This window comes from Camelina sativa, chromosome 15 (assembly GCF_030686135.1).
Source record: "Camelina sativa cultivar CO46 ecotype springtype chromosome 15, ASM3068613v1".
NCBI classification, from domain to species: Eukaryota; Viridiplantae; Streptophyta; class Magnoliopsida; order Brassicales; family Brassicaceae; genus Camelina; species Camelina sativa.
Genome location: NC_141894.1, coordinates 7,797,997 through 7,820,683, shown reverse-complemented (window position 1 = coordinate 7,820,683; position 22,687 = coordinate 7,797,997). Strand labels below are relative to the sequence as shown.

Below are 22,687 nucleotides of genomic sequence, written 5' to 3'. Positions count from 1 at the left end.
AAAAGCTAATAATAAGATATTTAAAATAACCATATCTACTGACAAAGAAAGAAAAGACAGGTGAATAGCTCCAATAGGCCAACAGCCCAAACTAAAAGGCCTTGGCCCACCTCACTATTGGTCACGTGACATGCCTTTTCGACGATGGCAATACAAAAAAGCCATTCTCAACCGTCCGATGTTAAAACCCAAACCGATTAAAACCGTCCATTAAAGTCTCTTATCTCCTCCCTTCTCCTTCCCGTCGTAGTCGCACTGTCGCAGGCGAGTAAAAAGCCGAACGAACTATACACAAAAATTAATTTTTCTTTTCTTTGGCCTTCTCTGTATCTGCAATAAGCAGGTTAGATTCTCCTTTTCGCCATTGCTGTTCTCCTCGTCTTGTATCTTTTGAATTCGTATCAGAAAACACACCTTTGATTTTGGTTATTTTTTCTTCACTCCCATTGATTTTGAAAGTAACGAGGAGTTTTATTTATTTATGATTTTGTGGCGATAATTCTGAGCTAGGGATTTTTTTTTTTTTTTTCTTTTGTTTAATTTGGTTTGGTGCAGTGATTCGTGATTTTGGTTTGGATTAGGGGGTTTTGTTTGTAGCTGCGGTGGTGATCTTAAGAAATGGGAGACGGGGTTGAGATTGTTAACAGCTTAGATGGGGAAGAGATGAAGCTTGCGGAGGATAGAACTAGTGATGGTGATGTAGAGAAAAAGGAGTTGGTGAGATCTGATGAAGTGATTGATAATGAAGAAGAGGTTTTTGAGGAAGCAATTGGTTCAGAACTTGAATTTTACGGAGCGGATTTGCCATTAGAGGCAACAAGTAGGGATGAGAGAGGAGGTAAAGATTTAGAGGTTAGTTATACGGCGGTGGGAGATAGCCATGGTGAGGTTAAGGTTACGAAGGAGGCTAAATCTGATCTGGTGGTGGCTTCCAAGATGAATGATGATGATCATGGGGGAGCAGGTGTAGATATTTCAAATGGTAGAATCGATTCAAGCTTGGATCATGTGGTTGAGAACAGTGATAAAGCTACTTCCAATGGTTCCAATTTAGCGGCTGAGGTTGTTAGTTTAGGAACCGGAAATATACATTCTTTTTCTGAAAATGCAGTCGTAATTCCTGATGATAAAGAACTGGTGGCTGAAGTTATCTCAGTAAGGGCCTGGTCCGAGGAAACAGGGAATGATGGTACTGAAAATGGCATTGGAACAGAACAAGAGATTGAGGAAGGTGAAGGAGCACTTACGAATTGCTTTGACAATGAGTCTGGGCCACAGAGAAATGATGAGACTGGTGCCGACTACAATAGTGTTAACAATGCTTCTGGTGAGGAATCCTTGAATGATAGTATTGAAGTAGCAGCTGGGATCCTATCTCCTTTGGAAAAATCTAGTTCCGAGGAAAAGAAAGAGACTGAAGATCACAGCAGTAGTGGCTTCCGTGGGGAAACTCTTAGAGAACAGGAGACTGTTCAGGATAGGAATGGAGGACATGATGTTCAGCAGAGTCCTCAATCTAAGGAAATTGAAGAGCAGCAAGACAGCAGAGCAAATATTAGACAAAATATTAAGGAAAGTCAACATGTGGATAGTGAATCTGAGGTATTAAGTTCTGTTTCTCCAGCAGAGTCTAGAAGTACTGCAGCATTACCACCTGCTCGCCCGGCAGGTCTTGGTCGTGCTGCTCCTCTTTTGGAACCGTCACCACGCCTTCCACAACAGCCTCGTGTCAATGGCAATGTGTCTCATAATCAGCCTCAGCAAGCTGAAGACTCTGCCACTGCAGAGACAGATGAGCATGATGAGACTCGTGAGAAGCTCCAGTTGATCAGGGTCAAGTTTTTGAGGCTTGCACATAGATTAGGGCAAACTCCACATAATGTTGTTGTTGCTCAGGTTTTATACAGGCTTGGACTGGCTGAACAGTTGAGGGGCAGAAACGGAAGCCGTGTTGGTGCCTTTAGTTTTGATCGTGCCAGTGCCATGGCAGAACAGCTTGAGGCAGCTGGACAGGATCCCCTTGATTTTTCTTGTACAATTATGGTGCTCGGTAAAAGTGGGGTTGGTAAAAGTGCAACTATCAATTCTATATTCGATGAACTGAAAATTAGTACTGATGCATTCCAGATGGGGACAAAGAGGGTTCAGGATGTTGAGGGTTTTGTTCAGGGAATTAAGGTACGGGTAATTGACACTCCTGGTCTCTTACCATCCTGGTCAGATCAACACAAGAATGAGAAGATCCTGAAGTCTGTTAGGGCATTCATCAAGAAAAATCCGCCTGACATTGTATTATATCTTGATAGGTTGGATATGCAAAGCAGAGATTCTGGTGACATGCCTCTCTTGCGCACCATCACTGATGTTTTTGGACCATCAATATGGTTTAATGCCATTGTGGGTTTGACTCATGCCGCTTCGGCTCCACCAGATGGCCCAAATGGTACTGCTTCTAGCTATGAAATGTTTGTAACACAACGTTCTCATGTCATCCAGCAGGCCATTCGCCAAGCAGCGGGAGATATGAGGCTCATGAACCCTGTTTCTTTAGTTGAGAACCACTCTGCTTGCAGGACAAATCGGGCAGGCCAGAGAGTATTACCTAACGGCCAAGTGTGGAAGCCTCATTTGCTATTACTCTCATTTGCATCCAAGATTCTAGCGGAAGCAAATGCTCTTCTGAAATTACAAGATAATATTTCAGGGGAACAATTTGCAGCTCGGTCCAAGGCTCCTCCATTACCAGTTCTTCTCTCATCGCTTCTGCAGTCAAGATCACAAGCTAAGCTTCCTGAGCAGCAGTACGATGATGAAGAAGATGAAGATGATTTGGACGAATCATCAGATTCTGATGAAGAATCAGAGTATGATGACCTTCCTCCCTTTAAGCGGTTGACTAAAGCCGAGATGGCCAAGCTTAGTAAAGCTCAGAAGAAGGAATATCTGGATGAGATGGAGTACCGGGAAAAATTATTTATGAAGAGGCAGATGAAAGAGGAAAGAAAGAGACGTAAGTTGATGAAGAAATTTGCTGCTGAGATTAAAGATATGCCTAACGGGTATAGTGAGAATGTGGAAGAAGAGAGAAGTGAACCTGCATCTGTTCCAGTTCCCATGCCGGATTTATCTCTACCTGCATCTTTTGACTCTGACAATCCTACTCACCGGTACCGGTACCTTGATTCCTCCAATCAATGGCTTGTTAGGCCAGTCCTGGAAACTCATGGGTGGGATCATGATATTGGTTATGAAGGTGTGAATGCGGAACGACTTTTTGTTGTTAAAGACAAAATCCCGATATCTTTCTCTGGTCAAGTGACAAAGGACAAGAAGGATGCTAATGTGCAGCTGGAACTGGCCAGCTCGGTTAAACATGGAGAGGGTAGATCAACTTCCCTAGGTTTTGACATGCAAAACGCTGGGAAGGAATTGGCTTACACAATTCGTAGTGAAACTAGATTTAACAATTTTAGGAAAAACAAAGCGGCGGCTGGTCTCTCTGTAACGCTCTTGGGTGATTCGGTGTCTGCGGGGCTGAAAGTCGAAGATAAGTTGATTGCTAATAAACGGTTCAGAATGGTTATGTCTGGTGGGGCAATGACTAGTCGGGGAGATGTTGCCTATGGTGGTAGTTTAGAAGCTCAGTTTAGAGATAAAGATTATCCACTTGGTCGGTTTTTGTCAACTCTTGGACTTTCTGTGATGGATTGGCATGGCGATCTTGCTATCGGAGGAAATATACAGTCCCAAGTGCCCATTGGACGTTCGTCCAATCTAATTGCTCGTGCTAATTTGAATAACAGAGGGGCAGGGCAAGTAGGCATCCGCGTAAACAGCTCTGAGCAGCTCCAACTTGCTATGGTTGCATTGGTGCCTCTGTTCAAGAAGCTTCTTAGTTATTATTCCCCCGAGCAAATGCAATATGGACAATAATTAATAACATTAAGGTTTTGATAGAAAAGGTACTAATCTATCTGCTTTTGGTTGCTGATCTCGATTTTTTTGTTTCATTTGCTGTAAAAACCATCTGTTAACTGACCGTATCCATGGATTGCTGATATTGATGTGACTTTTGGTTTTGGTACAGGAGGAACGTCCAAACTCAGAATGCATTCGTTCCTACTAGTCTCCGGTATAATAATTCAGTAGTGGTTTTCTTCTCTTTCTCAAACCTTTGTCTATGTTAGCATAAAGCATACCTATTTTTGTTCATGTACCTCATGATTATCGATTAGTTATAAAAATGCATTTAGTGATTTATTATTCTCGACCACAACTCTATCAACACATTCTTAGTCACTGCTTTTTTTTTTTTTAATAAGAACAGAATAAGAAGAATTTAAACAACACATAAACAAGACAAGTAGTAAGAACAACTCATTCAACTTTATTTATATAAAAAAAAATATATATATCTAAACTCTCTCTTCTCTCTCTTACCTTGTCTTCTGACCGTTGTTCTCTTCGCCGTTTATTCTCCGTCGTTTCACCACTGCAGTCCCAATTCCTTCTGGGTTTAAGAACTTCTCTCTCGGATTGTCTATCTGAGCAGAGCCATCACCGGAGATTTCAATTTTTTCGGTCCGGTTTCCGTAAAATTTCCTGTGTTACAAATCGTGAGTGTATAATCTGCATATATGGGTACGAATAAGGATTTCAGCTGGATAGGTGCCTTCAAGAATTGGCAATTGAGGAAAAAGTAGATTCTCCTGTAGTCATCTCTGATCAACCGAAATTCAGCTCTTCTGCAAGAAATCAGCGAAGCCTTCTCGGTAGGTTTTTAAATCCTGATTATCAAAAGATGTCCAAGTGGATCGTTGAGATGCCCAGGATCTGGCGCTTGTATGATCGGGTTAAAGGGGTGGCTTTATCTAGGGATCGGTTTCAATTCATTTTCAAATATGAAGAAGATATGGATGAGATTCTGAAAACAGGAGTATGGACGCAAGATGATTGGGGCGTGGTAATGGAAAAATGGGTTGAAAATCCTCCTCCGGATTATTTGATGTTTCTTCCGGTCTGGATTAGGATTCGTAATATCCCGGTAAATCATTATACGAAAGATACCATCTCTACAATTGCTGAATCGATAGGTCGTATCCTTGAGTTCCCCTTTGATGATGAGGAAGCGCAAAGTAATGACTATATTCGGGTCAGGGTTCTCCTATACATCTCCAAGAAACTCAGAAATTCAAAGGAGCTCCAGCTACCAAATGGAACAGTTGTTGTAGTTGGAATTGATTATGAACGAATCAGAAAGCGTTGTTTTCACTGCCAACGAATGACGCATGAGAGATCTCACTGCCCTTTTCTTATCCATCAGACTGCTCAGCCACCAGTGGATCCACCAACTAACTTTGCTCCTCAACTCTCGTTGATACACAAGTCTGCAAATCTGCCTATGGAATTGGATCCAGGTATTTCTCTCTTGAGCCCTTTATCTACCTTTCACAGTGGTAGTTTAGAGGCTAGTTCTTCAAAATTGCCTCCTCCAGTTATAGTTGCTTGTAAAAGGCCGAGATCTAGCTTAAAGAACTCTAAGGATCGCAAAGGAAAGAATAAGAAAATTATCCCTGGTTCTTTAGTGATAGTCTCTGAAGCTGCGTCACTGGTATCAGAAGATTTAAAAGGACAGGTAGAGATCAAGTCTTCACAGATGAATTTAGACATGGTAGTTCCTAGTGAACTGCCGCTGAATCAGTAAGGCGTCCTTAGTTGGAATTGCCAAGGGCTGAGGAACCCTTGGACAATTACAAACCTCAGGGAAATGAGAAAAGAACATTCCCCTGATATACTTTTCCTCATGGAGACGAAGAACATGGAGACTTATATTAAAAAAGTTCAAGGGTGGTTAGGATATCATCATCTTAGAACGGTGGAACCTTTAGGTCTCAGTGGTGGTCTAGCAATTTTTTGGGATGAGAGCCTAGAAGTTGATTTCCTTTTTGTGGATAAAAATCTTGTAGACATGAAAATTTCTTCAGGTACAAAGTCTTGGTTTCTTTCTTGTGTATATGGAAACCCACAGACGAGTATGCGATCTTTTGTTTGGGATAAACTCAATAGTATTGGTATGTTAAGGAGGGATGCCTGGTGTATGGTAGGGGACTATAATGCCATCTTGTCTAATGATGAAAAGAAGGGAGGTCCTTTGCGTGATTTAAGTTCTTTCCATCCCTTTAGAACTATGTTGAAAACTTGTGACATGACAGAGATTGGTAGTTCAGGTAATGGTTTTACTTGGGGAGGTGTTCGAAATAAACAGTGGATTCAGTGCAAATTGGATAGAGGTTTTGGGAATCCTGCTTGGTTTTCGAGTTTCCCGAATGTGCACCAATGGTTCCTGGAAAAGCTGGGGTCTGATCATAAACCTGTCTTGATCAAATTTAGCAGTGATAAGCCTTTATTCCTTCGACAGTTTTGGTTTGATAAACGTTGGGCGGATGATCCCTCCTTCCTGGCAGTCATTCAAAAAGCCTGGCATCAAGATAGTATTGATAGTGAATCTTCTCTACTAACTCGGGTCAAAAAGTGTAACAAGGACATTAGTGTATGGAAGAGGAAGTTTTGGTCAAGTTCGCAGAATCGAATTAAAAGATTAAGACAGGAATTGTCTGCTCAGCTTGACTCTCGCAAGCCCTGCTTTAAAAGAATTAATGTTATTAAGCGAGATTTAGCAATTGGTTTTAGAGAAGAAGAAGTGTATTGGAGACAGAAAAGCCATGATAAGTGGCTCCTCGATGGAGATAGAAACAAGAAGTTTTTTCAAGCATCGGTTAAATCTGTCAGAGTGAAAAATGCACTACCTTACCTCATTGATGAAACAGGGGAAGACCATTGTTCAGACGGTAGAAAAGGTGAGATTGCGGTGAAGTACTTCTTAGATCTTTTCAAGTCCTCCCAAACACTACAGTCTCTGTTTCACTTAAGAAATTTCCAGCCTCGAGTCACGGATAATATGAACGAAGATCTGTCTAAACATGTGACTATTGATGAGATTAAGCTTGCTGTCTTCTCCATTAAAAGTGAAAGTGCTCCAGGCCCTGATGGTCTTACAGGTTTCTTTTTCAAAAAGTACTGGTCGGTTATCAAAGATCAAGTGATTTCTGAGGTTCTATCTTTCTTTGCCACTGGTTGTATGCCCAAGGACTGGAATCATACTCACTTATGCTTAATACCAAAAGTCAAAGCTCCTACCAAGATGTCTGACCTTAGGCCGATTAGTCTTTGTGCCGTGATCTATAAGATAGTTGCTAAAATCCTGGTCAACAGATTGAAGAAACATCTTCCTTCCATAGTTTCTCCAACCCAGGCTGCTTTTGTTGCAGAGAGATCTATTTTAGATAATGTTCTGATTGCTCATGAAGCTGTTCATAGCCTACATACTCATCCAGTCTTCTCTCAGTCTGCTATGTTGATTAAAACATACATGTCTAAAGCGTATGATAGACTCGAATGGAATTTTTTACGTGAAATGCTCAATGCCTTAGGATTTCAAAACAGTTGGATAACATGGATAATGGGTTGTGTAACTTCTGTGAGTTATTCTGTGGTCATTAATGGCCAGGCTTTTGGAGATTTCAAACCCCATAGAGGCATCCGTCAAGGTGACCCTCTCTCTCCGTTTCTTTTTGTTTTGTGCATAGAAGCCTTGATCCATCTTTTCAAACAAGCAGAAAGTGAAGGTAAAATCTCCGGAATACAATTCCACCCCTCTGGTCCAGCAATAACTCATTTATTATTTGCAGATGATAGTCTTTTCATCTGTCAAATGAATAAAGAGCAATGTGAGGAGGTGATGAAGTGTTTAGAGATATATGAATCTATGTCTGGACAAGTGATAAACAAACATAAATCAGCTATCACCTTTGGAACCAAAACAGATAAAAACCTATGGAATTGGATCAAGTTGCAAACAGGAATTGAGCTGGAAGGAGGCACTGGGAAGTATTTAGGGCTTCCGGAGTGTTTAAGTGGATCGAAGAAGCAATTACTAGGCTTTATCAAGGATAGACTACAATCAAGGTTAACAGGCTGGTATGCAAAGAATTTATCTCAGGGAGGTAAAGACGTTTTACTCAAATCTGTAGCTATGGCCTTACCTGTTTATGCGATGTCGTGCTTCAAGCTTCCAAAAGGAACCATTACTAAGCTGATTTCAGTAATGATGAACTTTTGGTGGAATAACTCTCAGTCTCAGAATAAGATTCATTGGATAAGCTATGATCAGCTAACTCTTCCCAAGGCCCTGGGAGGTTTAGGCTTCAAAGATTTAGCAATATTTAATCAGTCTCTCCTTGCGAATCAAGCTTGGCGCCTTCTACATGACCCGGATTGTCTGTTTTCAAGGTTCTTTAAAAGTCGGTATTTTGTTTCCTCCTCTTACTTATCTGCTCCAACAGGCAAACGACCATCTTATGCGTGGAGGAGCCTACAGTTTGGTAAAATTCTGCTTTCCAAGGGTCTCAAGAGAATCATAGGAAATGGAGATAATACCTTTGTCTGGATAGACAACTGGTTATATGAAAATTCGCCAACTAGACCTATGGGCATTCACTCACTCATGAACATAAATCTCAAGGTAGCTGATCTCTTTAATGGCTTGACTGGAGAGTGGGATGACAATCTCTTAAGATCTTTGTTTCATCATTTGGAGATTCATCTCATTAAAGCTATTAAACCTAGAATTGGTTCTTTGGATGCTTATTGTTGGGGGGAAACAAAAAATGGCCTTTACTCTACAAAATCTGGTTATGATCTGATGTATCGACAGGTGCATAAAACAAGACTAACAGCGGAGTATGCGTTGCCATCGAGAAATCCTGTCTTTCAAGCTGTGTGGGAGGTACAGTCAGTACCTAAAATTAAACTCTTTCTTTTGAAAGTTCTTAAAGGTGCTCTGCCAGTTTGTGACAGATTATGTTCTAGAGGACTCAGAGTTTTTGATGGCTGTATGTTTTGTGATGAGGATTGTGAGTCAATTAATCACATATTATATCTCTGTCCTTTTGCAAGACAGGTATGGGCATTATCTAATGTACCATTGCCAGTTCTGGGTTTTGGAAATGCAATCTTTGAAAATTTGCATTATCTCCTTAGTTTAAAAAGATTTGTACCACTCCCTGATGATTTTAAATCCGACTTTGCTTGGATCCTGTGGTACTTGTGGAAAAATAGGAATTCATTTCTCTTTAATGGATATCATCAAGAGTCTGATCTGTTAGCTCAGAAAGCTGGGGAAGCGGCCAAGGAGTGGAATGTGGCTCAGGTTTTAAACTTGAATGGCTTTTTGACATCAACTCTACAGGCAACAACTTGGCAACCTCCGTCCAGAAATGAATTAAAATGCAATATCGGTTTCTCTTGGCACAGAAAGTTAGCCCTCTCTGGTGCATCTTGGGTTGTAAGAAATTCTCTTGGTAATGTACTCTTTCACAGTCGGCGTTCTTTTGCTCAAGTAGGATCTGTTTTTGAGGCTAAGATTAAAAGTTGGGATTGGGCTTTAGAAAGTATGAGCAGTCTGCATTTCGATCATGTCACTTTTGCTGCTACAACTATGGATATAACCAAAGCTTTTCACAAACCTTCTCAATGGCCAGCAATTGCAAGTCACATTTATCCTCTCCTTACTTTAGCCACTGATAAACCTAACTGGTTTGTTCTCTTTGAACCAAAGACCTGCAACTTTGGTGCCTTTTTGATTGCTGACAGTGTCACAAATGACATCAGGTTAAGTTCCTATGTAGCCAGAGACTCTCCTGTGTGGCTGAAAGGTTTTTTTGAAACAGAGAAACGCTACATTGGAGACTCTTTCACCTTTAGATAGTTTTTTTGGTTCTCACTACTCCAGCTTTCTCTTTCTTTTTTTGTAAGCTGGATATATCTATATGCATTTTGTCTTTTGTAAGATTGGAAAAATCAAGAGTCATTGGTTTCTGGGTTTTTTTCTTGTGGTGATCATGCTTTTTGATCATCGTCCTCCTTGGGTTTGGTGGCTAAGTTTCCTTTGATTTATACATAATATCTTGTTTTAACTTTGCATAAATTATTATCTTTTCCTTTCCTTGATGCAAAGAAAGTTTATAAAATAATTATCTTTTATCTTAAGACAAAGCTTTTTGTTTGAACCTTTTGCGGTGATTCTTTTTTTAATCACCTTATCTCTTGGTTTTTTCCCATCTTTCGTCACCCTATGGGGACTTACACCTTCCTCCTCCTTATATATAAGTAATTCCTTGTGTCTTCTTTCCTTAACCTTTGTTCTTCTCTTTTTCTATAAACGCTCTTGCTCTCATCATGGCTCATGAATTGTGGGATGACATCCAATACATGGTGTTGGGTCGAGATGACCCAGAATTGCTCATACCCCATACTGCTTATGCTGGAGTTTTGGCTAAGAATCGTTTAAGTATGATTGGTAAACCCCTCAACTTGAACGACCAACCGTTGAAGCGTGTGATACAGGAACTACCACGTCTTTGGGGCTTAAAAACGAGAGTTCATGGCCGTATCCTGGATGATAGCTTTGTACAATTTCGTTTTCAACAAGAAGAGGATATGGTTTCGGTGCTGACACAACAACCTTGGCTGGTTAATGACTGGTTTGTGGCGCTACAAAGGTGGGAAGACTTCCCTGGTGAAAACTTTCTGACGTTTATAGACCTCTGGGTTCAGTTACGTGGAATCCCCTTGCCTTATGTTTCTGAGAGGACAGTCAGATACATCGCTAACACTATAGGGGATGTTGTTGCACTTGACTTTAATGAGGACACTACTCCTCAAATTGCTTTTCTTAGGGTAAAAGTTCGAATTATCTTCACAGATAGGCTCCGCTTCTTTAGACGGGTCAGGTTTCAGTCTGGGGAGCGTGCTGTGGTGGGTTTTGAATACGAAGGACTGACAAAAATCTGCAGAAACTGCAGCCGCATCAATCACCAATCTCGGTCTTGTCCTTTTCTGGTTCCGCCAGTTGCCCCTTACGAGGATGATGATGAACTTTTGGTTCCGGTGTGGGAGGAAGGACATCGTTCTCATACTCCTAGTCTTAGATCGGATAGCCAGAGCTCAGAGCCATCGGATATCTCATCATCTTCACCTATCTCTCAACCTCCTCACCCCTCTCCTCTACACAACGGTATACAAGCAGCTGCGGAGCAGCCTAAACACAATATGTTTGCCACAAATCTTAGGGGTAAGCAGGAATCAACGGGATCCAACTTTGCAAGAGATTCTCATGTCAATCACCGTTTTGAGGTTGGAGAGAGCTCTAAGAGAAAGAAAGGAAAACAAATTGCTTCAGAGCAGGAGAGGAATACTCGCCCTCGAAGGAAAGATGTGGGAGTCAAGTTTTACACGGTACCTTCAAAACCTCCTTGATTCTCTTATTTTGTTGATAACCATCAGAGACAGATGCTTCTGATCTCTGAATAGGCTTTTGTACCTTTTGGTTGTATACAAAACTAGAGAATAAAGGTCAATGTATGGATATGGGTTTGTTTGAATTTTTTGGTTGTACCTCCTGGAAGAGAGAAGTCTGAACAAATGGAAGCATGCTGTCTCTTCTGCTGACTACTTTTTGAAGACATTCGGTTACTAATTCTCTGAAAGATGCAGCTATGATGAGTAAGATCCTATCATACTCCAAGCAAATGTTTGAAGCTATAAGCTCAACTCTAATCTCAGATTGGATGTTTGGTCTTATTGAGAGAGTTATGATATCTTGGTTCTTACCGTTTTGCATCGATTTGCATTGGTAGTTGAATGTCCTGGTATCAATGTTGTAACTTTCAGTTTAGTGTTTGATCCTGTTTAATTTCAAGTTGGGTGTAATGTGGAGCTATCCACTGATGTATTATATTGTACAACTTTCATATTGTAACTTCCTCTGTTATATATAAAATGAAAGTTTGGAAAAAAAAAAAACAAGACAAGTAAAAGAAAGTTAAAGTTTTGATTTGTGAGACACTAAATATTACTCTTACCTTGTTCGGACGGAACTCACTTTCGTTTTTAAAAGAGTCAACGAAGTTCTTAAGTTGGGTTGTAAACATTGGTTGGGTTGCTCTGACTGAAACTTGAAATACATTAATGATCCCAATGTATCTGAGACTTCTTGAAACCTGTATTCGATCAAGGAATCTGACATTAGGTCAGATCATTCATCAACACCTTCTTAAACGCTCCCTTACGTTATGTTCCTCTACCCTCCTCGTCAATTTAACGCGTCTTTACGCATCATGCAACCAAGTCGAACTTGCACGCCAAGTGTTCGACGAAATTCCTCATCCGAAGACAAATCCTATTTCGTGGGACGTGATGATCAGAGCCTATGCATCGAATGATTTCTCGGAGAAAGCTTTGGATTTGTACTACAAAATGCTCGATTCTGGTGTTAGATCCACGAAATACACTTACCCGTTTGTGCTGAAAGCATGTGCTGGTCTGCGAGCAATGGAAGATGGTAAGCTGATACATAGCCATGTGACATGTAGCCACTTCACTACTGATATGTATGTTTGTACTGCTCTCGTTGATTTCTATGCTAAATGCGGGGAACTAGATATGGCATTACAAGTGTTCGACAAAATGCCTAAAAGAGATATTGTGTCATGGAACGCTATGATTTCTGGGTTTTCTTTGCATTGCTCTTTAACTGATGTCATTGGATTGCTTTTGGATATGCGTAGAAGCAGCGATGGACTCAGGCCTAATTTATCAACAATCGTTGGGATGTTTCCTGCACTAGGAAAGGCTGGTGCTTTGAGGGAAGGGAGAGCTGTTCATGGGTATTGCACACGGATGGGTTTTAGCAATGATTTAGTTTTTCAGACTGGGATCTTGGATGTATATGGCAAAAGCAAGTGTATTATCTATGCGAGAAGAGTTTTTGATTCAGTGTCTTTAAAGAATGAGGTAACCTGGAGTGCTATGATTGGAGGCTACATAGAGAATGAAATGATAAAGGAAGCTGGAGAAGTGTTTGTGCAGATGCTGGTTAATGCAGATGTGGCAATGGTGACACCAGTGGCCATTGGGATTATTCTGATGGGTTGTGCAAGATTTGGAGATCTGAATGGAGGGCGATGCGTACATTGTTACGCGGTTAAAGCAGGCTTCATGTTAGACTTAACTGTTGGAAACACGATTATTTCGTTTTACGCCAAGTATGGAAGCTTATGCGATGCTTTTAAGCAGTTTAGTGAGATTGGCTTGAAAGACGTTATTTCATATAATTCTCTAATCTCTGGGTGTGTTGAGAACTGTCGTCCAGAAGAGAGTTTACGTCTATTTCATGATATGAAATCATCTGGAGTTAGGCCAGATATAACAACACTGCTTGGTGTCTTAAACGCTTGTTCTCACTTGGCTGCTTTGGGACACGGTTCTAGTTGCCAAGGGTATTGTGTTGTTCATGGCTATTCAGCTTATACAAGCATTTGTAATGCACTGATGGATATGTACACAAAGTGCGGGAAACTTGATGTAGCCATGAGAGTTTTCGACACAATGCATAAGCGGGACATAGTTTCGTGGAACACAATGCTGTTTGGATTTGGAATTCATGGGCTTGGCAAAGAAGCTCTTTCTCTGTTTAAAAGTATGCGTGACACAGGTGTGAACCCAGACGAGGTGACTTTTCTTGCTATTTTGTCTGCTTGTAGCCATTCAGGACTTGTGGATGAAGGGAAACAATTGTTCAAGTCCATGTCTCAAGGAGATTTCAACGTCATCCCAAGAATAGACCATTACATTTGCATGACTGATCTTCTAGCACGTGCAGGATACTTGGATGAAGCTTATGATTTTATCAACAAGATGCCATTTGAGCCAGACATTCGCGTGTTGGGTATACTTCTCTCTGCTTGTTGGACGTACAATAATGTGGAACTTGGTGATGAAGTGTCGAAAAAGATGCAGAGTCTTGGAGGAACAACAGAAGGCCTAGTTCTTCTCTCCAACACCTATTCAGCTGCTGAGAGATGGGAAGATGCAGAGAATATTAGAATGACACAGAAGAAAAGAGGGCTTCACAAGTCCCCGGGTTTTAGCTGGGTTGATGTTTGATTATTAGGAGGATCTTAAGCAGAACCTTGAGTATTCTTGGAAGTCTGGCATTATCCCAAATTGGCTGAAAGAGGTGACATGTGAACAAATGGAAGCTCGACAAGATGAGATCGTAGAGAAAGTTACATTGTTTATGCCCAATACCAGACGCAGGTATTGCATATTATTTTACTATCGCTGTCTATATACAATAGTTAAACCAAACTAGTAAAGAGGAAGTTTAGAATATTTTCAGGATTTTAAGTTGATCTCCTTGTTGTGAACCAGGTAGACAAGGCATGGAGAAGTGTCACGAGAGTCATGAAGCTCCTTTGCTATTGGTCGCTAAAACACACCTAAGAAACCGTCAAGATTGGGAGAAGCAAAGAGCTTACTCTGTTCCACCTTTGAAACTCAGCCGTAAAAAGTGGTAAGGTAAGTGTATACATATACAAAAATCTTATTGGGCCTACCGACTTACTAATAAAGCCCTTTGTTGGTATTATTATCAGTATATATAGTTGTTGTTTAAAATTCGTTCCGTGCGATCGTCCCTTTCTCCGTCCAAGCTGCAACCCTAATCACAACAGTGCGACTCTTAATCACAACTCGTTTCATCTTGATCACGTCCCAAATTTTCCCAATTATCTCGGATTCGTCCTCTGTTCTTGTTCTGCCCTTTTCTTACTTTTACCTCGTCGTGATCAATAGGGTTTTATAAATCACGTAAACCTTGACAAAATTGGTAATGTTTGATTGTTAATTTTTAAGAATGCATATATTTCGTTACTCATGTGACGCTAGTCATAAAGAATGTTACTTAATTTACAAGAATGTTTGATTCGAATGATGGTTGCTTATATAGTCTTCTTTGATCAAACAGCCGTTTCGTTAGTTAACAGTAATGTCTTTGTCTGGCAGGGCTGAGTTCTTGACTCTGACATCAAAAAGAGGTTTTAGGATGGATACTGCTATGGAGAATTATAGTTCAGGTAGTGATGAAGAAGTAAAAGAAGGGGAGACCACCGTTAACGAGAGGGAAATCTATCAGGCTGCATTACAAGTATATTCATCTTAATCTCTTTTTTTTTTTCTTTTTGGACCTCAACACTTAACTAAGTAGCTATTTTTGTGATTTTGCTTTCATATTATGTTGGTGTTGTCCCATTAACCAACCTGATATCAATTAATGTGGCTTAGTTAATTACAGGATCTGAAACAACCCAAGACCGAAAAGGATCTACCGCCTGGTGTTCTTACAGTTCCTCTTATGAGGCATCAGGTAATAATTATCACGTTTTGACTTAACTTTTTGCTGTCCTTACTTTTGGACTTTGGTCCTATTGTGTATACTAATATCTCTATTATTTCTTCAGAAAATTGCATTGGAATGGATGCGTAAGAAAGAAAAAAGAAGCAGGAAATGTAGGGGAGGGATATTAGCAGATGATCAGGTCACGATTTTAATTATGTTGGTCACATTTATTTTCGAACTAGGTGATATGTTAAAATTTCTCACAAGTTATATATGTGTGTGCTAATGCAGGGACTTGGTAAAACAATCTCGACGATCTCTCTTATCCTATTGCATAAGTTGAAGTTACAATCAAAGCAGAAAAAGCGAAAAGGTCGAAAATCTGGTGGTACATTGATTGTTTGTCCTGCAAGTGTTGTAAAGCAATGGGCAAGAGAAGTGAAAGAGAAGGTTTCTGATGAACACAAGCTCTCTGTTTTAATCTACCATGGATCTAACAGAACCAAAGATCCTATTGAATTAGCAAAATATGATGTGGTTGTGACAACTTACGCCATTGTTACAAACGAAGTCCCTCAAAACCCTTTGCTGAATCTTTATGATACATTCAGTAAGAAGAGAGGCAGAGCAAGCTTTGAAGGATCTAATCTTCAGCCTCTCGCTGGTGCACTAGGAAGAGTTAGATGGTTGAGAGTAGTACTAGATGAAGCTCATACAATTAAAAACCATAGAACCCTAGTTGCAAAAGCTTGTTTTAGCCTTAGAGCCAAGAGGAGATGGTGTTTGACTGGAACACCGATACAGAACAAAGTTGACGATCTTTATAGCTATTTCAGGTTTCTTAGATATCATCCCTATGCCACGTGCCTTTCATTTCGTCAAAGAATCAAGGTTCCAATTTCCAAAAACTCTCTTCGGGGTTACAAGAAGCTTCAAGCTGTTCTAAGGGGCATAATGCTTCGCCGCACCAAAGGTATACGTTTGCTCCTACTATGTCCTTTTGCAGTTGTGCTAATCATCTTCTAATTGTCTTTATGTTACGTTGTCCTTTTATAGGAACATTACTTGATGGACAACCTATAATCATTCTACCTCCAAAGCAAGTTAATTTGAGCAAAGTGGACTTTTCAGTAGTAGAATGGTCGTTCTACAGGAAGCTTGAAATGTATTCACGTTTGCAGTATCAGGTAATTCTCCGATAGTTATCATATATGTATATACACAATGGTGACTTCGTACCTTGTAATATGATATAATTTTTTATATCTTTCTCTTATCTATAGGAATATGCTAATGAAGGGACTTTGCATGAACACATGGCTCATCTTTTGGTAATGCTTCTGCGGCTACGCCAAGCTTGTAATCATCCACAACTTGTTAATGGATATAGTCACTCATATGCTATTGAAGAAAAACCAGATGTGGGTCATGAATCCGATAGAGAGTATCTAACCATCCTCCTCAATATCTTAAAATCATCCTTTAGCATCTGCAATGTCTGCAACGTAAGTGCATTAATGTAATGGTTGAGCATTGCTTGTCTTGAGGCTCTTTAACTATGTTTCCTAATATTCTTTTTTCACTCTGCAGGATCCACCAAAAGACCCTGTTGTTACTTTGTGCGGCCATGTATTTTGCTATGAGTGTGTGTCTGAAAACATTAATGGGGATCACAAAACGTGCCCTGCACTTAATTGCAGTACAGAGCTTAAACATGATAATGTTTTCACTGAATCTGCAATTAGAAGTTGCATCAACGATTATGATGATCCTAAGGATAAGAAAGTTCTTTTCTCGCTACAAGGCGAGTTTATTTCATCCAAAATCAAAGCTGTGATAGAGATTCTTCAGTCGCTTGCAAAGCAAGGCTCTGATCCAGACTCTCCACCAATAAAGACTATAGTCTTCTCTCAGTGGACGGGTATGCTTGACTTGGTTGAGCAGTCTTTTGTCAAAAACCGTATAAAGTTCAGACGACTAGATGGTTCGATGTCTCTACTAACAAGAGACATAGCTGTAAAAGAATTCAACAATGATCCAGATGTAAGTGATGTTACATTACTTTGCTTTCAAAATTCGCATATTACATTTATCTATATAAGACAACTAATGCAATGTTTTAATATCAAACAGGTAGAAGTGATGTTGATGTCTCTTAAAGCTGGAAACCTTGGATTGAACATGATAGCTGCCTGTCATGTTATTCTCTTGGATCTTTGGTGGAATCCAACAACTGAAGACCAAGCTATTGATAGAGCTCATCGTATCGGACAAACTCGGACTGTTACGGTAACACGTATTGCCATCAAAAACACCGTCGAGGAACGAATTCTGACTCTTCAGGTATATTTAATTATTTCTAATTTGTCCCAAACCTATTAGAATCATTTCAAGATTATAATAACATTTCTCCACTCAATTGTGATTTTTGTTTCTTTAAATTAATTTTCACAGGAACGTAAAAGGAAAATTGTTGCATCTGCATTGGGTGAAAAACATGGTAAAAGTTCTGCGATTCAACTAACATTAGAAGATCTTGAATACCTATTTTTTGGTGAGTAGAAATATAACGAAGACCGTGTGCCCCTAGAGTTTTGATAAGGAACAAAACCTCTAGCTTTTTATATAAGTCACAAGTGTGAATGTAAAGAGATATTTTAATTTCACATGTTGGTTAGATTTTTTTTTAGTAATGCAAAAATGGTTTACTTAACTTAAGTTATCACCAAACAAATAAATTAAAAAAAAAATCAGACTAAATTAAAGATGAAAGAGACCAATTAATTTTGAGGATCTAAAAGGTGGTAAAATTATTTTTGGGCTTGGTCATCCATGAAATCAACCAGATCTTTTTGTCGTAATTGCAATGTGAAAAATGGAAAAATATTGGGTTTAGATATTTTAGTAATTACTTATAATTATATATAACTCAAGTTTTATTCAACTGAGTATTTATAAGAAATTAGGGTTTCTTCTCTCTATCTACAAAAAAATAACGATGCCGAAGAAGCTTCCAGCGGAGTTAGAGGATGAGATACTTTATCGTGTTCCACCTCTATCTCTCGCTCGATTCAGAACCGTTTGCAAGCAATGGAACCAACTCTACAACGACAAGAGATTCATCAACAATCACTTGGCTTGCGTCCGTCCTCAATTCATCTTACGGACCGAGACTTCCAAGATTTATTCAATAGGCATCAATCTCGATGACTCGTTAGAGGTGCGTGAGCTAAACCTAGAAACTCATGATCAGGGTCCTAATAAGAAACTCAAGTTGTATCGAAACATGTTTTATTGCGACGGGTTTTTGTTATGTCCTGCTTTGCCTCACGTGGTTGCGGTCTGGAATCCATGGTTGAGAGAACAACAAACTAAATGGATTGAGCCGAAGAGGAATAGATTCAATTTATATGGACTAGGTTATGATAATGGTAGACCGGTTAAGGAATACAAGATATTAGGGTTAAGTTATGGTTTCAGTCAAGAGGTGGACGGCAGTGACACAAAAATTGACCCGAGAGTTTCAATCTACGAGTTTGCAACCAATGCGTGGAAAGATTGTAAGTTTGGTTTACTTGACTGGCACTTAAGATCTCCACGGACTGTTTTGTCTTTGAATGGAACTTTGTACTGGATTGCTAAGAGTCTTGAGAGTGATGGTTGTTTTATCCAAAGCTTTGATTTATCAAGCGAGAGATTCAAGCCCTTTTGTTTCTTGCCGTGTAAGAATGATTTCGGGGATACTCAAATCCTTGAGGTTTTTAGGGGAGATCGGATTTCTGTGTTGGAACAATGCAAGACAACAAAGAAGGTCAAGATTTGGGTGACCAAGAATATGATTAGTGGAGATAGAAAGGAGATTGTGTCGTGGAGACTGTTAATGACGGTGTCGATACCAAACTTCCCGAGATTACAAAACCATACACGCTGTAATTCTCAGCCGAGTTACTTCATCGATAACAATGATGACAAGAGGCTTATTGTGTGTACCTGCGATGAAATTGGAAAGCCTTGGGTCTATATAGTGAAGGGAGATAGGTTCAAGAAGATTCAAATGGGTTTTGAGGTTGATCCTTGGCCTTTTCACCTTGTCTATGTTCCTAGTTTGGTTCCCATTCCTTTATTTCAAGAGCAACGAGAATGAGAAGTTTACTTTTGTTTACAATCTTGAGGTACTGGTTTTGTTTATTGCAAACTAAATTTTAAGAATTCATTGTTTTATGGATTGTTCAGCTGAGGTTTTGTGAATGATGTTCGAAATTTAATAAAATCGTCTCATTGTGATTCATTTGCTCTTTGAGATAATTATATGTTTATTTTGAGATTTTGTGGACATCATTTTCACTCTATACGACAGATTACGAGACGAGCTAGATTTTTGGTAGGAAAAACCCAACGTTGTATGTTGGGTATAAATAGATAATTACGAACCATCTTTAGTTGAGGGGGTTTATTACAAATGTTGTTCTTTTTGTCGAAAAAGAGAACATCATCCAGAATCATTCACATGGATCATTTGGAACAAATTAAAATATATCTTTGTTACAAGTATTACCTTAAAGCTTAAACGTTTAACCAATTATGTTATGAGAATGTAAATAAACAAAATAAACTCATTTGCATTTAGATGCATTATCTAAAAAACTATTTTTATCTTATTTGTAGGGTCACTTAACATTTAGATGAATTATTTAGATGTATCATTTAAATAGATCATTTAGATGGAAATGCTAAATGATGAAAAAACAAGGCTATTATCATTTTTTAAATACATTTTGTTTTCTAACTTTTTATTTGTAAGATTTTCATAATTAATCTTTTTCATTTGAATAAATATTAAAACTTGAATGAAATATTTGTAATAAAATATAATCTAGAGTATCTTACCTTCCTTAATTATGATTTTTTAATGGAAATATCTATACAAAATCACAATTCAATAACACAACTTTTTATTGTCAATATACTAATATATATAAACATTACATCATCTATATTAAAAATCAAAGAAACTTAGGGGGTGTTATTGGAGGGATGAGTTCTAAATCCCTATGGAATTGTAAATTCTAGAAATCAAAACACATGGATTTTGAAATAACATGTTTTATCCTTGGATTTGAATCCTTCTATTTTACAATTTCAAATCCATACAAATTCATTTAAAACATAATGTGGATTTTGAAATCCAAAAACAAATCATTAAATGAATAGCATGGGATTTTAACAAGTATTTGTAAATCATAGAACCAATAACACATCATTTTGATAAGTATTTTAAAATCAATGATTGAATAACACATGATTTTTGTCTGGATTTCCAAATCCATTAAAATCATAGAACCAATAACCCCCTCTTAATCAGTTATAATCTAAAATCATAAAAATTATATATATATATATATATATATATAAATAAACAAAAAAAATTATCTTGTGGTGTAAGAGGGGTTAAATCCTAGTTATGACTTAAAATTTACATACCGTGTTAATGATAAGTGGTGAGTCTCTTGGTACAACAGTCCAATCTACGTTCTTATCGGTTATAAAGTTATATATTACAACTAAAAATTTGTTAAACAGAATTAATTTTTTTCAATCATGTTATTTCATATATTGACAGAGTAATTAGTATGATGAAGTTATATACCATAGTACTCTTTCAATATATGAAATAACATGATTGATTTTGTTGTCTATGTGTAGGTTTTGTAATATCGGGAAATAAAATAATTACAAACGCTCATGTGGTAGATATTCTAAACGCACACACACTTGTGCGTGTTAGAAAGAAACGCACACATGCCGTATACAAGGCAAGAATCACAAGAATTTCACACGAATTTGATTTGGCAATTCTGGAGATCGATGACCAAGAGTTTTGGGAAGATGTGATTCCCTTGGAATTCACAGAACACATACCATTTTTGGGAGAAGCTGTTCACCTTGCTGGTTATGCACAAGGTCATTTTCTTCACAATATGTTTAGCAAGGATTTTGAATATTGCATATTTTCTAAGGAATAAACATGCAAACAGTAATTATGCTTTTTGTGCTTGGTTTAAATTTAGGTGGTGAGAATATATTTGCTTCAGCTAGTATTGTTACAAGTATTGAAACTACCACTTACCTTCAAAGTGCCACTGAACTACTTGCGATAAAAGTCGATGCAAATATCATACGTGGACATAGTGGTGGCCTTGTATTCAAAGGAGATAAAGTTATTGGTGTGGCTTTTCAGAGTGCTCAATTTTCAGAAATTAGGGGGAATAGAAGGTAGGTTGAGAATGAGCTCATTTAAAAACCATTTTGCTTATATTCGAACAGTTTTTGTTCAAAAAAATATATTCGAACAGTTTGACTTTTGCAAATAGTTCTATCCCTAGCTAAAATATTTATTTTTCTTTGTTTTTTACATGCAGTTATGTGATCCCCTTCCCTATAATTAACCATTTCCTAACAAGTGCCAACGTTCAAAAAAGCGATCATAAGAAAAACATCACTTTAAAACCGGTTATTCATTGCTTCTTTTCAAAATTGTTTACTTATATTGGTCGTCAACATTTTGTGTAAACTATCTTATGGTTTTATGCAGGTGAAACCACATATGAAGGTGCAACAATACTATTACCCCCAAGTTATTATATATTTGGGGGGTTTGTATTTGTGCCTTTCACGAAAGAATACTCTGATGAGGTGTGCATATAAGTTAGATGACTTGGACGACTTAAAGGCAGGGGACAATTGGTGGTCATTTCTAAGGTTTGATAGAGCATCTCCGTTGGTCATTTTGTGAAAATGCCCTTAAAAATGAAAAAAAAAAAAAAAAAAAAAAAAAAAAAAAAACAATGGTTTCTTTAGATGTTTAATGTCTAGGCAGAGACATTTCATATCATCAAATTATGGGATGTCTTAAAATTTAATCTTAGTTTATTCATAAGATATTTTTAGTAGTATGACCGACGATGATGGTCTTATATATATATTCTTTGTCGCCTATATATTTTCCTAAAAAGACAATTATGTAAGAGATCATTTGTTTTCTCTTTCGTGTAGGTCTTAACGGCTGATGAGATCAATCAACGATACACGAGTTTAGAAGATCATCTGGTGATTTGTTTCTTGCTGATCATTTATTTATTACTGTTGTTAATGAATCATATAAAATTAGCACATGTATATAATCTACATTTAACTTGGGGGTCCAGGTAGAAACGGTAAACCAAGTGAAAGTGAAGAATTTAAAGCATCTAACTGAACGATGCGAAAGTTGTCACTCGGAAGAATTGATCTTGGAGTTATCAGAGTTCAAGACCCAGGTCCTCAACTGCGGAGAGGCTAGAAAGGAAACTTGTCTCGTCTAGGAACGTCACAACACACCCTCGCTCACCC

At 38.5% G+C, this 22,687-nt stretch overlaps 6 protein-coding genes and 1 pseudogene across 11 annotated transcripts; all 7 read left to right on the top strand.

Moving 5' to 3' along the window:
• The first annotated feature begins 40 nt into the window (after positions 1–40).
• LOC104745994 (translocase of chloroplast 120, chloroplastic) lies at positions 41–4,260 on the top strand. Of its 2 annotated transcripts, none has more exons than XM_019237014.2 (3): positions 41–343; positions 556–3,962; positions 4,088–4,260. In XM_019237014.2, exon 2 carries the CDS (start codon positions 619–621, stop codon positions 3,931–3,933), a length of 3,315 nt encoding a protein of 1,104 aa, XP_019092559.2. In that variant the 5' UTR covers positions 41–343; positions 556–618; the 3' UTR covers positions 3,934–3,962; positions 4,088–4,260. The 2 variants fall into 2 exon arrangements, with proteins under 2 accessions (XP_019092559.2, XP_019092561.2); XM_019237016.2 differs by having other exon boundaries at positions 124–343; positions 582–3,962.
• LOC147926364 (uncharacterized) lies at positions 4,108–5,704 on the top strand. The gene is made up of 2 exons (XM_087487035.1): positions 4,108–4,132; positions 4,653–5,704. Exons 1-2 carry the CDS (start codon positions 4,108–4,110, stop codon positions 5,702–5,704), a joined length of 1,077 nt encoding a protein of 358 aa, XP_087343161.1.
• A 4,592-nt stretch (positions 5,705–10,296) lies between these two features.
• LOC104745993 (uncharacterized) lies at positions 10,297–11,940 on the top strand. The gene has a single exon (XM_010467382.3). The coding sequence runs from the start codon at positions 10,297–10,299 to the stop codon at positions 11,374–11,376; it is 1,080 nt and encodes a 359-aa protein (XP_010465684.1). The 3' UTR covers positions 11,377–11,940.
• On the top strand, positions 11,919–14,577 carry LOC104748236 (pentatricopeptide repeat-containing protein At3g16610). 2 transcript variants are annotated; one of them, XM_087489585.1, is made up of 2 exons: positions 11,919–12,460; positions 12,687–14,064. In XM_087489585.1, the coding sequence occupies exon 2, from the start codon at positions 12,730–12,732 to the stop codon at positions 14,062–14,064; it is 1,335 nt and encodes a 444-aa protein (XP_087345711.1). In that variant the 5' UTR covers positions 11,919–12,460; positions 12,687–12,729. The 2 variants fall into 2 exon arrangements, with proteins under 2 accessions (XP_087345711.1, XP_087345710.1); XM_087489584.1 differs by adding an exon at positions 14,332–14,577 and having other exon boundaries at positions 11,941–14,217.
• Positions 13,781–18,011, top strand: LOC104745992 (helicase-like transcription factor CHR28). Of its 3 annotated transcripts, XM_087489582.1 has the most exons (11): positions 13,781–14,217; positions 14,332–14,478; positions 14,965–15,106; positions 15,254–15,325; positions 15,420–15,497; positions 15,590–16,271; positions 16,355–16,485; positions 16,582–16,803; positions 16,889–17,341; positions 17,432–17,641; positions 17,753–18,011. In XM_087489582.1, exons 3-11 carry the CDS (start codon positions 15,005–15,007, stop codon positions 17,858–17,860), a joined length of 2,058 nt encoding a protein of 685 aa, XP_087345708.1. In that variant the 5' UTR covers positions 13,781–14,217; positions 14,332–14,478; positions 14,965–15,004; the 3' UTR covers positions 17,861–18,011. The 3 variants fall into 3 exon arrangements, with proteins under 3 accessions (XP_087345708.1, XP_087345709.1, XP_087345707.1); XM_087489583.1 differs by lacking the exon at positions 13,781–14,217 and having other exon boundaries at positions 14,341–14,478; positions 15,244–15,325; XM_087489581.1 differs by lacking the exon at positions 13,781–14,217 and having other exon boundaries at positions 14,342–14,473.
• Positions 18,012–18,275: 264 nt separating this feature from the next.
• Positions 18,276–19,615, top strand: LOC104748234 (putative F-box protein At3g16590 pseudogene; annotated as a pseudogene). The gene has a single exon (XR_015582832.1). The product of XR_015582832.1 is annotated as a putative F-box protein At3g16590 pseudogene (transcript).
• Positions 19,616–20,786: 1,171 nt separating this feature from the next.
• LOC147926363 (putative protease Do-like 12, mitochondrial) lies at positions 20,787–22,659 on the top strand. The gene is made up of 7 exons (XM_087487034.1): positions 20,787–20,796; positions 21,002–21,259; positions 21,367–21,571; positions 21,718–21,808; positions 21,891–22,079; positions 22,352–22,405; positions 22,504–22,659. Exons 1-7 carry the CDS (start codon positions 20,787–20,789, stop codon positions 22,657–22,659), a joined length of 963 nt encoding a protein of 320 aa, XP_087343160.1.
• The last annotated feature ends 28 nt before the right edge of the window (positions 22,660–22,687 follow it).

What these genes read in the sequence shown, in the direction of transcription:
- LOC104745994 (XM_019237014.2), top strand. Translation starts at nt 619, where the DNA reads ATGGGAGACGGGGTTGAGATTGTTAACAGCTTAGATGGGGAAGAGATG.
- LOC147926364 (XM_087487035.1), top strand. Translation starts at nt 4,108, where the DNA reads ATGCATTCGTTCCTACTAGTCTCCG. An exon ending in TTCGTTCCTACTAGTCTCCG is followed by an intron (nt 4,133 to 4,652) that starts GTATAATAATTC and finishes GGTACGAATAAG; the next exon opens with GATTTCAGCTGGATAGGTGC.
- LOC104745993 (XM_010467382.3), top strand. Translation starts at nt 10,297, where the DNA reads ATGGCTCATGAATTGTGGGATGACATCCAATACATGGTGTTGGGTCGA.
- LOC104748236 (XM_087489584.1), top strand. Translation starts at nt 12,088, where the DNA reads ATGATCCCAATGTATCTGAGACTTCTTGAAACCTGTATTCGATCAAGG.
- LOC104745992 (XM_087489581.1), top strand. Translation starts at nt 14,343, where the DNA reads ATGGAGAAGTGTCACGAGAGTCATGAAGCTCCTTTGCTATTGGTCGCT. An exon ending in AATGCTTCGCCGCACCAAAG is followed by an intron (nt 16,272 to 16,354) that starts GTATACGTTTGC and finishes GTCCTTTTATAG; the next exon opens with GAACATTACTTGATGGACAA. An exon ending in GCATCTGCAATGTCTGCAAC is followed by an intron (nt 16,804 to 16,888) that starts GTAAGTGCATTA and finishes TTCACTCTGCAG; the next exon opens with GATCCACCAAAAGACCCTGT.
- LOC147926363 (XM_087487034.1), top strand. An exon ending in CCTTGCTGGTTATGCACAAG is followed by an intron (nt 21,260 to 21,366) that starts GTCATTTTCTTC and finishes GTTTAAATTTAG; the next exon opens with GTGGTGAGAATATATTTGCT. An exon ending in GAAATTAGGGGGAATAGAAG is followed by an intron (nt 21,572 to 21,717) that starts GTAGGTTGAGAA and finishes TTTTACATGCAG; the next exon opens with TTATGTGATCCCCTTCCCTA.